Genomic DNA, 17,718 nt, shown 5'->3' with positions numbered 1-17,718 from the left:
TTTTAATGATGAGGTGTTCACAAATAATGCTATAAAAGATAATATGCAGTAGATATACATAGGCTAATCACAGAGTAAGAGTTAAGGATGACAGACATTTTAAATGTTGTCTTAGCATACTAGATCCAGAGCAAGTCCTTCAGCACTTTATGGAGGATCTATAGAATATGTATATGAATGTACTGTTCTCTCTACTGCCTGAGGAAGTAACCATATTCATGAAATAACAGATCCACTGAAATATTGAAATATAAGTATTATCCTACTGAGCTCTATACTGAACTTTAAATGTTAATAATAAAATAAACAATCATCAAATAAATATTTATTATTATTATACCCAAGGCACTGTGCTAGGTTCTCTTGGAAAAGCCAAGAATAATAAATTAAGGACTTTGCCCTTAGAAAGCAATTGAAAAGAAGTCGAAACTTCTTCTCTAAATCTTCCAGGATAATTAACCCCTTATTTTCAAACTAAAAAATATGAATATGAAAGAACAAAAATTTCCATTTTACTCATTAAACTCTACTCTCCCTCAATACTTTTTCACATAAATGTTCATGATTATTAACCATAAATTGATTTATAAACATTTAAGATATATGATTACTACTTGGAGACAGAATCATGTAGTAAAAAAAAGGAATATGAAATTGAAGTTATATAGGACCTGGGCTTGAATCTCAACCCTACTACTCTCTGTATGACCTTGAATGAATAAATTAAGTTCACCAGTTTCCTTCGTTGTACAGTGAAGGGTTGGGCCAGATGACCTTTAAATCTATTTTCACTCTAAATCCATGATCCATATATTACCCTAATTTCAGTATACCACACAGAATGAGGATTCTTTAAATTTCCTCTTGGTATTACTGTGATTGTATTACCTCCAAATTCTGTTCATACAATTCTAAAATTTAATTCTGATGATTTGTGACTCTTAAAAGTAAAATATATATTTTTCAAGAAATACCCAGTAAGACCATGTAGTACTGCACATATACACAGGGAGAAGTTTATTAATTTGGTGGTGGTGGTGGTGGCACTTCTCCTTCAATTTCAAAGAAAACCAATGATATCACAGGTGACATCTTGACCTGTGTGTAAATTGGATTTAAGTGAGGTAGAGTGCACAAAGCTACCAGCCTCACTATCTTCTCCTGAATCATCAAAGTCCAGTGGCAAGACAAAAGTCAACATGATCTTGACATCTCTGATGTCTAACCAAGTTCTAAAAGTGACCTTCAGTGCCTGCTTCAGTCACCTTCATGGCCACTGAAATAAACTTCTCATCTGCCCATTCCACCAGAAAAAGTGATTAATCTAACTCACCAACAAGTTTGAGACCTGTTGATAACCTTCAACCTCATTTAGCTCATTTGCTGAGATAGTGTACCAAATTATATTCACTGTGCATGCTCTGGCTTCAAGAAGCCATAGATCAAAGTTGGATTAATCAAATAGACACCAAAAGTGGATTAGCACTGAAAAGGGCTCCTCTCCTCAGTAAGCCCTCACATCAGAAGGTGCCAGTCCTCCCAAACACTTCACCCTATTGAACTTCAAGGTGGATGAGCTAAATTCAAGTCTTGACTCAGACACTTATAAACTGTGTTCCCTTGAGCAATCCATTTAATTTCTATGAGCTTCAGCTTCCACATCTGGAAAATGGGTATATTATTTCAACTAGCTACCTCACAGAGGTGAGGTCTTATGTGGGTGGTGTTTTGTAACTGCAAAGTGTTACATAAATGAGAGCTGTTAAAATTCTGATCTCATTTCTATCTATAAAAGAGTGGTTACAGGTTCAGTTGGCATTGAATATTTTATTCAATTGCTTGGCAGAGTATTTTCAGTGAGAATGGAAACAAAAACTCAGAAAACATAGAGGTATAATATTCTTTAATCATGAACTATCAGATCAACAGATCATCTATGCACTTAGGTCAGCTACATTTAGCTGCTACATCCAAAGGCTCTAGTGTACCTAAATAAAAACATCTTTTCAGGTTTTGGCATTAATTTTAACTTATACAACATTGGACAGGATAATCTCCTCTTGTCATCAAGTTTAACTGAATATTGTTAAGAAAGATGAGTTTGGCATGATGGTTAGTTTCTAGTTCAATCAGCATATGTGTAGTAAATTCTAGGGAAGTAGTCTCAGTGAAGCAGCACTGACCTGACTGAAAGGTTCAACAAGAACTACTGCATATTTTCATCTACTTTTTTTTTGGCTATGGGAACAACCAGTTTCTTTAGAGACACTAAAAATACAAGGAATTCTACATTCTTGGTTAACAGATTTTTCTTTCATGTACAATAAGCATAAAAGCTGAAAGCAATCGTGTCTAAAAGTGGCACTTTAATAGCTCCAAAGCACTGGCATCTATTAAAATATCACCTATCTCAAACAAATACTTCATACCAATTTCTTAACAGAAAATTAACTGACTTGCACCACAGGATAAACACTCTGAGTGCTGTGAGCAGGTCAAAATATTATTATTATTCGCTCTTGGTACATGTTGCTTTTCCATAGCAACCTAAAACTTACTTTGAATTACTGATTCATCTAAATGCTTGTCATGGCAATCTACAAAACCCTATCTTTGGTAGTGCCCCTCTAAGAGTAGTTATTACATTATGGAAGCAGTCTGACTTGAAGTATGATAGTATTGTGAAATTTGGGTTCAAACATCAAATACTGATTTATAATTACTGGACAGTAAAAACTATTAAATCTCCTATAGTTCTCATCCATTCTGATTGATGACCAAAAGTGACTAGATGGAATTTCAACCCCTTTACCAATCTGGTAATCTCATTTCTTTGTCACAGAAGTTATAGAATCTAGAACTGGAAGGGACCTTATAGTTCATTAATTCCAACTCTTCCCTCATCCCCATTTTATAGATGAGAAAACTGAGATCAGATCCTGGAAAGTAAAATCACACAGAAACAAAGCAACAGAATTGAGATTTGAAACTAGAGCTTTTCCATCACAGTTTTCTATACTGCCTTACTCAGGTCTAGTTCCACAGATATCTTTGGGGCATTTTTGTGAAAGTTTCTAAAAATGACATGTCATATTATATGTCATAGAAAGAATACTAAAGCTCAGACACAGAAGTCTTCAGGTCAAGTCTTGACTCTGTACCTTACTAGCTATGAGACCTTGGAGAAATTATTTAACTAATTACGAAACTAGTTTTGTCATTTCAGTCATGTTGTACTCTTCCTGACACCATAGGGGCTTTCTTGACAAAGATACTGGAGTGGTTTGCTATTTCCTTCTCCAGCGCATTTTACAGATGCAGAAACTGGAGAAAACAAGTGACTGGCCTAAAGTCACACAGGTACTAAGTTGTCTGAAACCATATTGAACTTAGATCTTCCTGACCCCAGATGTGGTGCTCTATCCATTGTGCCATTTAGCCTAGGTAAAGAAAATAATTCAAACTACCTGCCTCACTGAATTATAATGAGAAAAGTGCTTTGTAAGCTGAAAAGTGATCTATTAGTGTATATTATGTACTAGATAACCACCTGAATGTCAAAATATTTAAAAATAGATAGTTAAAACTAAACTAATTCAAGCTAATTTCTCTGCTAACAGGACAAATTTAATTTAGTAAAATTCCAAAATATTAGAAATAGAATTCCTCAAAAATATAAAAATAAAAGATAGTGGAATGAATATTAGAAGTGGGTTTTTTTGGTAAAAGGATTATTTTAGAGTTTTAAAATAGGAAGACTATTTTTCAAACACATTTTCATTAGTTGATTAACCAATTAATTAGAAGTCTGGTTTCAATGTTAAAAAGATTGAATTGATGCAGTAAATTCCAAATAACATTGTCCATATTAAATGATAAAGTTTACTACATAGATAACTGGATATAAATATATATATGTATCTATATACACACTGAATGACACATTTTTAATATCTACTACAAAGGTTCTTAAACTGATATCTATGAACCTTTTAAAATATATCTAATATATTTTGATATAATTGTTTCTTTTTATAATTCTAAACGTTTTATTTTATGGATGTTAAAACAGGATTCTGAAACAGGGTCCTTAGGCTTTGTCAGACTGCTACTGGGGTCCATGACATGCAAAAAGGGTTAAAAATTCTTGATTTAATAGCACATAACTCACTTAGGCATTACTGTTGGAAACAATTTAGATAAAACACCCTGCTGACTAAAGTACCTTCTTTCACCATAACTATCCTGCCTGCCTAGCATCTGTAATTAGTTCCTTGAAAAGATGAGGTCCAAGCAACATGAAATTGAAAGTTTATGGGAGTCAGGAAACACTTGGGTTCAAATACTGATTCTGCCACATATAAGTTTCATAGTCATGAACTGTCCATTTAATTTCTGAATCTCAGTTCCCTTGCCTGTAAAATGGAGACAATAACTATATCCTTCATAGGACTCACAGGACTGTGGTAAGGATCAAATGAAAGAGTATGTACAATACTTTGTAATCTGAAGTGACATAGCATGGTATCTGTTATTATTGTTATTGTTAGATAAAGAAACATGTAGGGAAGAGATAGGACAAGTAGCAGGGGAGAGTAGCCCCACAGACATAATAATATAAATGAGTAATCAAGTGAATGAAATGCCAGGACTTGGTCATCTTTGGTTAAAAAACATATTACCAATGGAGAAACATAGAATGGTGAGAAGATTATTAAAGTCAGAAAATAGGAGTTCAAATTCTGGTTCTCTTACTTGATGGCTATGTGACTTTGAGCAACTTTACTTTTCTGTGCCTTTATATCTTCAGAAAGAGAAAATTAAAGTAGAAGATTTCTAAGGTTCCTGCTAGGTCTCAAATGATATAATTTGTAAGCATTTGTGAAAAATATTTCTAAAATGATGCAGTGCTTATTGGTGGCTATTTTATTTATAATGTGCACATTAAAGTGTTAAAGATTCCTTATTTTTATACTTAGAAAGTGAGAACTTTCTGTAGTGTATAGATTTTTAAAAGATCTTCCATTGTTCAAGCACCTCCTCCTATAAGAACTCGAGGGAACTCAGAAATGATTAACATTTTATTTGTGAAATTTTTAAGCATCATGGCAGGAGATGGTGGCCGTAGCTAGATTGGAGCTGAGCTGAGCAGCAGGTGAGTTAATCTAGTAGGCCATCCTGCTTCACAATTAGATCAGGATAAAAAGACTGGCCTCTTGGAGGATGCACCATGGTAATGGTCCTTCTTCTGTGACTAGCTATGCTATCCCTCCTCCCATGACCATTGTTATTTATTCCCAATGGCAAGATATAGAAAGAGGACCTGCCACAAATACAAACACCTGAAGAAGGGATTTTCCAGATGGAGGACGGCATCTAGAGCCAAATACCCATCTGCTCTATTAACTTGTGTGCATAACTCTCATCAAATCACTTATTTCTGAGCCTTCCTTCCTTGCCTATAAAATGGGCACACTTTTGCTAACTACCACACAGTGTGATTGTGAGAAAAGTACCTTGTAAATGTTAAAGTGCTATATTGATGAGTTATTATTCCTATTACCCAAGTAACATCATGTTCTTAGCAACTTATTTCGTTATTAAGAGTTTCTTCTCAAAGAAGAAACTTTACCATGGTGTACTATATACAACACAATTCTAAACTTCACAGTTCCTGGCTCTTTCCCCATCACAACTTAAATTCATTTAAAAATGTACCATTAACAACAGAATAGCCTAGCTGTTGGGCAGTTCTATTTCAGAAACAAAAGATTTTCATGTGACTTATCTTGTAAAATTCATTTTATAAACTTGCTGTGTTCTTGCCAATAGCACTAACAGTGGAATCATTTTAAACCATGTGAACTTGGGTTTTTTGTTTTGTTTGAAAATGTTATTTGCCTGGGTGCTCCCAGTACTATATATTTTCTGTATAAACAATTTAAAATATTCCACTGACCCAGAATACTCCCAGTGTTTTGTAATGATATGACAGACAGCAGCTGTTTTTCTTATTCTAGCAGTATCCTACAAAAGCTATTGACACAATGTCCCTTATTTTTCCTCTGATAAAAACTGCTTCTTAACATAGCACAGACACAATAAATCTTTCTAATTTCATTGTATTGGCATCCTTCTAACTTGAAAGCACAAAACAGATTGTGAAAAAACATATGGCTAGTATATCATTTGTATTCACATATATATTTAGAAACTTCAGTTAATTGCAAATATGAAATGATATAAACCACTTCCTGCAATAGCATCTATTCTATTAGAAGGGTAGCTTTAGAGATCATTGTTATGATACGGAAGAAATTGGGTTATGTGGTGAACCCATCTGGGTCAGAACTTTGTCCAGCCATTGCAATGGTCCGTGAAGATGAATCTCGATCCAGCAGGGGGTACTGGTAACATCCTGACGGTGATATTCAGCTCCCCAGCCCTGAAAATCAGAAGTAGGTGGAGAGGTGATTATTTTTAATTTGTCATTAACTGGCATTTATAATACAGTACTCTTTTCTTCTAAATCCTCTTATAGTCTCTAGTCTAAATTCAGTTAATGGCAGATTCCCATCAAATACCCCCACTCTCACCAGCGTGGAGATCATGGTGCAATGGAATTGAATTTTTAAGGTGTCTTTGCTACCTGGGTGATCTTGGGTAATTTGGCTTCCATGCTCTCCCTTGGCAAGGTAGAGTTGTAGCCAACTTAACCCTTCAAAAGTTTACTTTCCTATTTATAGATGATCCAGGTCCTTTGTTTCTCTATATGACTGCTTTTTGGATATTCTCTATTTATCAATAACTACAGTGTGGGCAAGGTAAAAGAAAAGAGATGGAACCTCAGGCAATTCAATTTTGTTACATGATATCAGTATAATACAGTCAAAGAAAGAATCCTTGAGGTGGTGGCTTACAATATTGGTTGAGACAAAGTCTCAGCATTTCTAGATTTTAATTTACTATTCACCAGTATGATAAAGCAATTCCCATACCTGGCTATCTGGTGGTGTTGTTATTGTTGGTGCTATTGTTGCTGCTGTGGCTTTAATCACCGGTGCCTGATAGTTTGTGTATTTATTAAATATGTTGCTTTTCTAATCATCAGTAGTTTCATTTTCTGAGGTTTATAAGTACATTAAATTTAAAAGTTGAATAACTGAGAAAACACAATGGCTAACTCAACTAACATCAGATTGTTAAGGATGTATAATAATATTATACTTAACTAGAGTGTAACTAATATTACTTGTTAATTCTAAGGACAAATAATTTTATCAGTACAAGTGAATGCTTATGAAATAGCAATGTGCTGCCCTCTGCTGGCTCTATGGGAGGTAAAACCTGCTGGCATGTTTCCATTTTGCTCTGGACTTTAATATACTTAAAACTATTTGTGTATACAAAGATTATAAAGTAAGTTCCTTTATTTTTGCCACTAACAAAACAATAATTACTAAGAAGCAATTTACCAGTATAAATGAAACTCTTGCTTCTTATAAATGAAGAATTGCTTTTGAAAGCATTAAATATGACAAAATAAAACTTATATATGAAAACAGGAAAAAAATATTTCAAAGAATGAAAATTCCTTCAACTAGTTCCTACCATTGCCCTAAGAGTATGATAGAGAAAGTAGAAAAGGACCAAGAAAGAGAGAGAGAGAGAGAGAGAGGAGAGAGAGAGAGAACGGGGGGGGGGGGGTCAAAGAATTACATAATCTTCAAGTTCAAAATTCTATCAGGGGCTATCTAATCCAAAAAATAATGGTTCAGCCTTTGCGTGAGAGGGAACACAAAACCCCTCAAGGCATCCCACTCTACTTTTACACACCCCTGATTTTGAAAGAAAGCCTTTCTTTAAATTAAACTTTAATTAACATCATTCTAACTTTACCCATTATTCCTAATTTTGCCTTCTTGGGCTATGACAAGCCTTCAAATACATGAAAACAGTTAACGTTGCCACTTTCCTTTCTTTTGCAGGTTAAACATCCCCAGTTTCTTGTACTAATCCTCATACAACATGGCTTCTAGGCTTTCACCATCCAGGTCAACTTCTGGATACCCTTTACCACCAATGATTTTGCAAAAATGTGACACCAACAATAAAACATGAAATTCCATATGTGATTTGAACGTAACATGACTATTGTCTCCCACATTTTAGATACTAAAATAGTAGCTAATATTTATAGTGCTTTAGGATTTACAAATATTAGCTCATTTTATCTTCATACCAATTCTGGGAGATAGGTGCTATCATCATCATTTTGTGGTTCAGACAGTTTTTCTCACTCTGTGACCCCATTTGGTATTTTCTTGCAAAGATTTTGGAGTGATTTGCCATTTCCTTCTCCAGTTCATTTTACAGATGAGGAAACTGAAGCAAATAAAGTAAAGTGATTTTACCACATCAAGTATCTAGTAAGTGTCTGAGGCCACATTTCACTCAGGTCTTCCTTTCTCCAGACCTGGCATGCTATACTCTCCAGATCTGGTATTTTACCCATTATACCACCTTGCTGCCTCATCATCATTTTATAGATGAGGAAAATGAGAGAGACAGAGGCTGAGTGACCTGCCAAGATCATATAATTACTAAGCATCTGAGGATGGATTTGAACTTAGGTCTTCCTGACTCCAAGATCAGTCTTCTATTCATTGCCTCTCATAGTGCAGTATAAATTGTTGGGGTTTTTTGTTTGTTTGTTTTTTGGATTGCCACTTCACTGCTGATCTATATTTCTCCTCAAAAGGTTTTTCATTAGGATTGTATCTACCTATACTTTCCCCCTTATATCTGTGATGCTTATTTTTCTAAAACCCATGTGGATCTTTACATTTATCTTTACTGAATTTCATCTTTTTTTTAGATTTGGTTCATTCTAGTCATTTATGATATCTTTTTTTATCATGTTCAACTTTTTTTGTTAGGCTCACGATCTTTGCCTTCATCTCACTGCCAACTATATTCAATCACACAAAGTAAAGATTACCAATATATTCCCTCTGAGCAAATATTAATAACTATTACTCTTTGAATCTAATCATTCAACCAGGTTCCAAATTTACTTAACTATATTATCATCTATAATATATCTCTCAATCTTATCAACAAAATAACACAAGAGATTTCTTTTTTTTTTAGGTTTTTGCAAGGCAAACAGGGTTAAGTGGCTTGCCCAAGGCCACACGGCTAGGTAATTATTAAGTGTCTGAGACCGGATTTGAACCCAGGTACTCCTGACTCCAGGGCCGGTGCTTTATCCACAATGCCACCTAGCCGCCCCAACACAAGAGGTTTCATTAACTGCTTTACTAAATAAAATTGAGGTAAATTCTATCTGTAGCCTGGTAACCTTGTCAGAAAAAAGAAATGAAAATTAGTTTGCCATCATCAATTTGTGATGAAGTCATTCTGGTACTTAATAACTACCACATCTACAAATGATTCCTAATTAATAATGCATTCTCAAATTTTGCCATGGTCTAAAATTAAGCTCCCTGGAGTACAGTTCACAGAATCTACTTTTTTTTCCATTTATAAAAATAAGGAAAACATTAACCTTTCTCCAGTCCTGTGCTACTTCTCCCCATACTTCTTGATCTTTCAAAGATAAGTAACAATCAAATGCCCCAGTTCTCTCACTATTGGGTGTATACTGGCATGTAATTTATCTGGACCTAGGGTTTCCTAAACTCATCAAGAACCATTTGCTCTCTTACTATCTCCTTCCTTATCTAGAACTTCAATTTCCCAATAATAATTTTTATGGCACCTTTTCAATACAAAAATAACTTTCTCTGATGTTTTCCCCCCTGCAAAATAAAACATAACAAAACAAGACTAGAAGCAAAATAAGAGATAAATTCTGCCTTCTCTCCATCACTTCTTATCATTTCCCCACCCATCCTAAGCTGTTGGATTTTTACTTTGTTGGATCTCCTTTTCCTCCTAATTTACTTTAAAAGTTCTTTTTTGTTTTACTTATCATTTGTCATCAGCCTCAGTTTATTCTTTAGGTTATCACTAATACTCTTCTGACAGAATGATGCCACACTCTTATATTCATCCTTCCTCACCTACCTTTGCTGCTATCCTCTATAAAGAAAAGTTGGTGGATAGACTTACTTTGCATCCCACTGGTCTGCATTTTTTTTCTGGCTTCATCTTCAACTTCATCTTCAGGTCATTCCCTTGGGGTAACTTTTCCTACAGAAGTAAAATTCTATCCTTTCCTTTGAATCCTTTGAAATCTATTCTCCATAAATCTAGGATGAGTGATGCCTGCATTTTTTCTTCTACACCAGGAATTTGATTGTAAAATTTTCATATCAAAGAAGCTGGTTTTTTTGGGGGGGAGGGGGGTCTCATTTTAGAAGTCTAAAAGAAAGTAACCCTTACCTTAACAAAACTCATTCGAATAGTGCACATCTTGGTCAGTTCATAGACTACTTCAAAGCCATGATTAACTGACTGTGCAAGCAGTTGGGCAAAGAGTTGATTGTTGAAAATCTTAAGGCTGCAGCCACTGGGGATCTTGCAAACAGTGGCTGGGTGAAAGCCATGCTGATAGTTGCAATTACGGCTCTGTACAAAAATGCTGCTATCACTTACACATTCGGCATAAACTTCTCCCCCAACATAATACAGATGAACACCTGCAAAGTCAGTAACAAGAACATTTTTCAGAATGATTCTAAAAATATTCTTTCATTTACAATTTTAGACTTCTCTGTGGGGTATCAGATTTAATTTATACATCACATTACCATAACCATTTTAGCCACATTAACTTTCAAAATTCCAGAGTTTAGTATATCTTTGCAATTCACATAATTCTAAAATGCTTATTTCATAAAGAAAACTGAATGCAACATGTATATATAGTATAAAAAACTTGTTCTAAAGTAGTTCAAAAATTTTTTAATTTGGTTTCATAATTTCCAGTAATCTTAAAATCTACTATAGCTTGTAAATGTTCAAAATTTATAGTATTTAAAGGGCTATAAAAGTATTAAAGGCTACAGAATGATTTTTATGCTCATTGACAATACAGAGATACTACAAAATTTCCAGTTTTAAAAAAGAAATTTTTATATATCTATATGCTCTTCTAACTATATATCTACTTATATAAATTTAAAGTCAGATGTATCTTTTATCAATTGCTTTACATCCTTGAGATTAATATAAAAGGAAGCATTTTGGAGCTAGCAATGTTTCACTGAAATTTGCTAAAATTAGACTAGAAGAATTTGAAAATTCTCCTTAAAGAAAATTTCTAAAAAATCCATTCTAACTTTGAAGTTCAGCATTAATTTAAATATATTTAAAGCAAGAAACTGATATTAATTATAAAGAAGATTTATTACTGAGAGAAATATTAAATAATAGAATGTTAGGAAATTCATTAATTTCCTTGACTAGAGAATTTTAAGAATAGAATTTTGGGGGTTTATATACACATCAAGGATATACTAGTTTACTAGTAACTAGTAACACTTTGAGAAAATTATTAGATGTACTCCACTATTCCTTACCACTCAAAGCTTTTTTATCCTTTTTTTTCTATCTTCTTTCTCTGTTTTAGAATTTTAAACCTGAAAGTTACTTGAACACCACTGAATCCAACATCCTCATTTTATAAATGAGGAAAATGGTGTCTTGACCAAGGTTTTCAACAAAGTCACAGAGCTAGTTTATTTGCATAATTAGGAAAAAAACCTCAAGTTCCTTACTCTCTATTCATTTGGTCTTCCACTAAATCATGTGCTCTTTTCACTCAATTCCTTTTTTTCCATCTTTTTATTTTAAATTGCTTATGCCTTATACATTGGAACCCAGAGGTATTATTTAGCCTCACTCATTGTACTTAAGATCAAAAAGGATCCTCTCTATGGTAGGTGATCACAGAGCTAAATATATTTGAAGACAGTTTCTTGTCAGTATTCCTGGGAAATAAATAATAATTTATAGTGGGGGGGGTAGCAAAAAGTGCTGGTTTTATTTTAATGCCAAAGTCTATATCATGAAGATTGCTTTTTGATCTTTATAAAAGATAGAATGGGGGATTGTAAATGTTTTGTATTTAATGACAACTTAATTAGATGACTTCTGGTTATAAGATTCTTTTTGGTCTAATATGTCTAACAAGTAAATTTGTTTATCTGGGTCTGGTCTTTATTTGGATCATGATTCACATTCCTATTAATATCTTACTTATATCCAGAGTCCATATTGCTTATGGTGACAGAAGTTGTGGAAACATTTTGGTCCTCTAGGTATAGTTTTCCCCCCCATTACCTAGAGGGCACTTAGAGGATAAGGAATCCAGGACCAAGAAAGAAAGACTTGGCATGCTAAGTTGGATGGACTAATGAATATTTAGCTACTTCGGCTGAGAAGAGCAGCAAGATGCAGAATTTCAGTCTTTGGCAAGGGGCAACTCATCTACAGAGGATTTAAATGGTCAAATTCAATTTATATTCCCAAATATGCAAAATTCATGGCTTATATAAATCAGAAGTTCAACCTATCCATTTTGAATAGGCACTGAAATTGGAACATTGGTTTTTATGAAATGATCTGCCATTTGCTTTATAGGTGACAATTATTTTCAGGAAATAGTTTCTTTGGAATGATAATTCTAGTTTACAATCTTTCACCTGCAAATCTCTTCTATAAAAAAAAAGATTTGCTTGTTTTTTTCCATTTTTGTATCTTTCAAACTCTCTAATATATAATAGAAACTATAAATCTTGGAACCTAAAATTCATTATCTGTGAGTGTGTGAGTTTTTTATTTCTGCTAATAATTTCCCTTTAAAAAGAACAACAAAAAATTGTCCTTGTGCCAATTTTGTTGCATCTTACATTTTGTCAGAATGGAATTATCTTCTCTTTAAATGCTTAAAATCATCACCATAATTTGTCATCATTAAAATGAATAATTTTTATAACTCATAATATTCATAAAAAGGAAAATGCCTTATATTAAAATTCTTAGAACTATGTACTGCAGTTTAACTGTCACTAATAAACTTAGACCCAAAAAACATGATATCGGGGTATGTATGAGATCCCAAATAACATGGTTCTTAATATCATAGATTTTCTGTCATGTAGGATTTTGTAAAGACCTTCACTTTTGCTTAGATTGGTTTCCAGTATGTTTCAGATCCAGCAAGCATCCTTGTTATTTTGAGAAGTTTGAGGTCCTTGACTGAGGCAAATATGTAAAAGGGGGGTTATCACTCATTCCTCTCCCTGTGGTACGCAAAACCCCCCAACAAGACCCTGCCTTGCTGTACTCCTCTCAACAATGGGCTGCTTAGTGTAATGGTATCCTCAGAAGTCAGACTTATACAAGTTGAAGAGACTGGACAGTAAATAGAATGAAAACTATGAACAAAAACCATTCATTCCATTTGTTTAGCTGAGAAATAAAGGAAATGAAATTATGGCTGAAAAAGGAAACCTAATAAAATGCTTTTATTTTTGTTTTTAATGATAGGGAAGTTTAAACATATTTAAAGACAAAGGCAATCTGAAGACTATTGCCAACTCGAAATCTACAATTTCTTAATGTTGTCCACCACCAGGAGGCAATGGTTCATTAACAGCATCTTCCCTATAAATGGCAAAAGCAGAGGGTCCATATCCTCAAGGGAAGCTCTTCTCACAATATCATTTTCTAACAAGAATTTGACCATTTCCCCAACAATAGAAATGCAATAATAATTACTGATCAATGGCAACTGCAAAAAATATCTTTTGCAATAGCCACATGCTTGAAAAGCAAAAATGATATTCTCATTTATCTTCATAATATATCTGGGCAGATGCAAAGTGAAACTTCTGAGGTCTTACTCATAATTCAGAAACAGTTTATAACCATGCTAACAGCTCATCTAGAGAAAAAGACAGAGAATTGCATAGTTTTATAGTAACATTCCAAAAATCACATGCTGTCCTTACTATCAGCAAATAGGTCCCCTCTCTCTGATGAATATTTTCATACCATTTTAGAGAAAGGAAATCTAAAAGATGGGTTTAAGTGATTTGGAATATAAAATCTGTTAACTGGGAATGCAATGCTCTAATTTCTAGTGTCTAAGATTGTCTCTAAAATCAACTAGAATCTTCTTATGCCTAACTGGTACTAGTGGCTATTACTGCTTATAACACCTTGTACATGAGGCTGAGGCCCCATGTGCAATACCCCAAACAGCAGTTAACTGTGTTCCTCTGCAAATTTATAGGCTACAACCTTAAGTCAAGTCAACTATCTTGATTATAAGATTTAGAATGTGGAATCAGCACAAAGGCACACCACTAAATGGAAAAATAATTCCAAGTAGATACACTATTGATAGTACACTAGCATCAACTTAGTCAACCAGGAGGTGCTGTGGAAGGAATCAATAGACCCTGAGTTCAAAGGTGTCTCCCTCAATAACTGTATGACCCTGAATAAGTCACTTAATCTCTGCCTGCTCCAATAAAATAGGGACCTGTAAAATGAGGATAATAATAGCACCTCCTTCACCAATGGTTATAAGAATCAACTGAGATAAAATGCTTTGTAAACCTTAGAACATTATTTAAATGCTAGATATCCTTATTACATTACTATATGAAGTATTCCTCAGTGATAAGTCAATTAGTCTGTCAGTATTCAACATAAAGAGCCACTGAGTCCACTTTAATGTACTTAATAAACTTAACCTGTTCCTAATTACTGACCTATAATGGAGTACTTAGGGGGGAAATCAATTTAAATAATATATTAGGAAGAACACAGAATACATTACTAAATGAAATGGGGAGGGGAAGAGAGGGTCTTCATGAGACTTTAAAGAAAGATCAGAAAACTCTTCGGTAAGGTTGATTTGCATGCAGCAATTTGCTGGGAACCTGTGATTTTATGAATTGTTAATCGTAGCCAATACAAATCACCAATAATTCTGTAACTCAAAGTCTAGAATAGCCTGATACCCTAAGAGACACAAGTCCCTAATGCAAGACCTCAGAGCCAGTACAAGTCAGAGGGGGACTTCCTGACTCCAAAGCTGGCTCTCTAACCACTAAAAGTGAGCTAGTCTAACCTGTGATGATTTGCATGTTGTCTCCACCTCCCTCAACTCCCACACGCCATACTAGGAGCAACTTGAAAACAAGCACTGGGGTTGGGTTTTTTTGTTTTGTTTTGTTTTGTTTTTGTTTGTTTTTGCCTTTCTATCTCCATGCAGAATGCCTGGAACTTAGTTCATACTTAATAAAGGTTGTTGACTGACTGACTTCAAGCCTACTAGTTTTCTAACTTGTTTGAGATCTTGAATCCTACAGAGACTATGTATTAACTTCAATAGTTTGGCTAGATCCTGTCATATGGAAGTTACAGCTGAAAACAAATTTATAAAACATAGTTTTGTTTTGTTTTCCCCATATAGCCTTAGCCAAAAAGTTTCACTTTTACCTAAAGTGTCATCCCTAAACTTTTTTTTGCAAGGCAGTGGGGTTAAGTTACTTGTCCAAGGTCACATAGCTAGGTAAGTATTAAGTGTCTGAGGCTGGATTTGAACTCGGGCCCTCCTGACTCCAGGGTTGGTGCTCTATCCACAGTTCCACCCAGGTGCCCCTATTCCTAAACTTTTACCAAAAAAGAATATTCTCCTGGCTAGAGAATGAATTTAGTCCTGATGGCTAATCAGGCTTTTAAACCATGAGATTCAAAAAAGGATCATATCACATTAAAAAATCCCAGCCAGTTGTGATGTCATTAATCTACTTAATCTACTGAGAAAAACATAAATAAAACATTTGGTTAATAACTAGATAATATTCAATTCTTTTCATGTTAATAACTTTTAAAAAGCTGCTTTTAAAGGGTCACAATTTAGAGAAGGCTTTGCTTCAGAAATCATCTCAAAAATCAGTTTTAAAAGGTTCAAATAATGAGCTAGCATTTGTATAGAACATTTATTATAATGATTCAGAATGCTCTCACATGTAGCATCTCATTTGTTACCACAACATTTCAACGAGATAAATTAAGGGAAAATGCTATTTTCCCTTTTTCATAGATAGAACATAAAGACCAAAATTGTGACTTGTCTAAGGTCAAACAGGTAATAAATTGTGAAGTCAAGTCTAGAACTTCATTTATTTAGCTTCTAAGTCCTGTGAGTTCTCAATAATGGAGAAATGAGCTATATGGGTGGTATTTCTATCTATTCACAATTTCATCCTCACAAGGACACTTGTTCTTACCCTTTCCGATATGTCTCCGAGTATTTTCTATTGTGGAGTTTCTGTTTACATTAGAAAGAAGTCCGAGACAGAACCTGTTCCTGTTATTCGAAGGATCTGTAAATCCGTCTATGAGCACACTTCTAGAAGAAGCCTGAAAAGTTTCCCCAACTCGGTTGTTTAGTTCATAGTAGGCCACAGAACACCAGTGCTGAGGTTCTTCATAACAAACAGGTCGAAAATCTAAAGGAAAAGAATCAGATTTTGGATACCTGAAGGAATAAGTCTTTATCCGGTCTTCATATTCCAGGACCCAGTGAATCAACCCTTTTGGCAACAAATAGACTGCATGATGGATGTAACTGCTTTGTTCTTCTCTCAAACCTATCATTTTTCTGAAGTTTTCAGGGTAAATGATGTCTTGCAGCTAACTAGCTGCAAGATTAGTGCCCCATTCCAAAAAGTTCATGTTTTAATCCTCTCTATAAGCCAGAGTTTAGTTCTGTACTATAAAATGCACAAATATTTACAGAGGGAGGGGAAGACCAGTCCAAAAAGTATGTAAAGGTACCAGGGTATTCACTCCCCTCTGTGGAAGATATATAACTTAAAACAAGTGTCTATGAAGGACACACTTAATGGAAAGCAATGATAGGCAACATAACATTTTCCAAAGAGCCTAGAATGAAAAGGATGAATTTCAATAAAGTAAGAACTAATTTGAAAATCTACCCAGGAAGTAAAGAATAAACAAGAAAAACTGTCCTCACTAGCATTTTTACTAGGTTTTCATTCTCCTTTTTATCTCATGTATAGTATCTAATCAATTAAGGTCAGTAATGACCTCAAAGGAAAATGATTTCTGTTAGAATCATAGAATTTTAGGCTAATAGGTCTCTTCAAGGTCAATTAGCCTCATAAACCCTACTCACACGTGAAGCAGGAATGCTAGCCAACATAGCAAATAAAGTTAATAAAGGTAAACTGAGGTAAATGCCTCTAAAAAAAGTTTATTAACAATGACTAACTATTAACAAAGCAGGACAACCTCAGTTAAGCCAGCAATCATAATAAGAGGGGGGGGGGCTTTCACAACAAAGAAGAGAACTTGGAAGGCATAGAACATTACAATTGACTATACTAAGAAAAGTAGATTGGCATTCACATGATAAGTAATTACTCCCCTTTCTAATAATTAAGGATTGTTAATTATTTTATGGGACCCATTTGCATCCTGTAATCTTAGCTAGGGAACAAAAACTACCAGATTTTCTACCTCCTTGGAAGAGATTAAAAACTCTTCTAATTGCACAGGGATAGGCAAGGACAGATGACATATCTTTTGAGGATGGTATAAAGTAAACTTGTGGGACTTAAAGATAATAAACAGATGTCCTAGAACTATTCCAGAAAGAGAACAACTTTTCTTTTAATTATAACTTCAAGTCAGAGGAAAAGC

At 34.3% G+C, this 17,718-nt stretch overlaps 1 protein-coding gene across 2 annotated transcripts in view; it reads right to left on the bottom strand.

The window, feature by feature from the left end:
• Positions 1–644: 644 nt before the first annotated feature.
• SMAD9 (SMAD family member 9) overlaps positions 645–17,718 on the bottom strand; it is a 109,274-nt gene continuing 92,200 nt past the window's right edge. Inside the window, exons 4-6 of one of the 2 annotated variants that reach the window (XM_074217275.1) lie at positions 16,281–16,502; positions 10,411–10,667; positions 645–6,445 (exon numbers count right to left, since the gene is read on the bottom strand). In XM_074217275.1, the coding sequence (XP_074073376.1) occupies positions 6,302–6,445; positions 10,411–10,667; positions 16,281–16,502 (623 nt within the window). In that variant the 3' untranslated portion in view covers positions 645–6,301. The remainder of the gene's footprint in view (positions 6,446–10,410; positions 10,668–16,280; positions 16,503–17,718) is intronic. The other variant, XM_074217274.1, reaches the window with a different exon arrangement.

Source organism: Macrotis lagotis, chromosome 1 (genome assembly GCF_037893015.1).
Source record: "Macrotis lagotis isolate mMagLag1 chromosome 1, bilby.v1.9.chrom.fasta, whole genome shotgun sequence".
NCBI lineage: Eukaryota > Metazoa > Chordata > Mammalia > Peramelemorphia > Peramelidae > Macrotis > Macrotis lagotis.
Note: the sequence above shows the minus strand (reverse complement) of the source record. Positions and strands in the feature narration are given on the sequence as shown.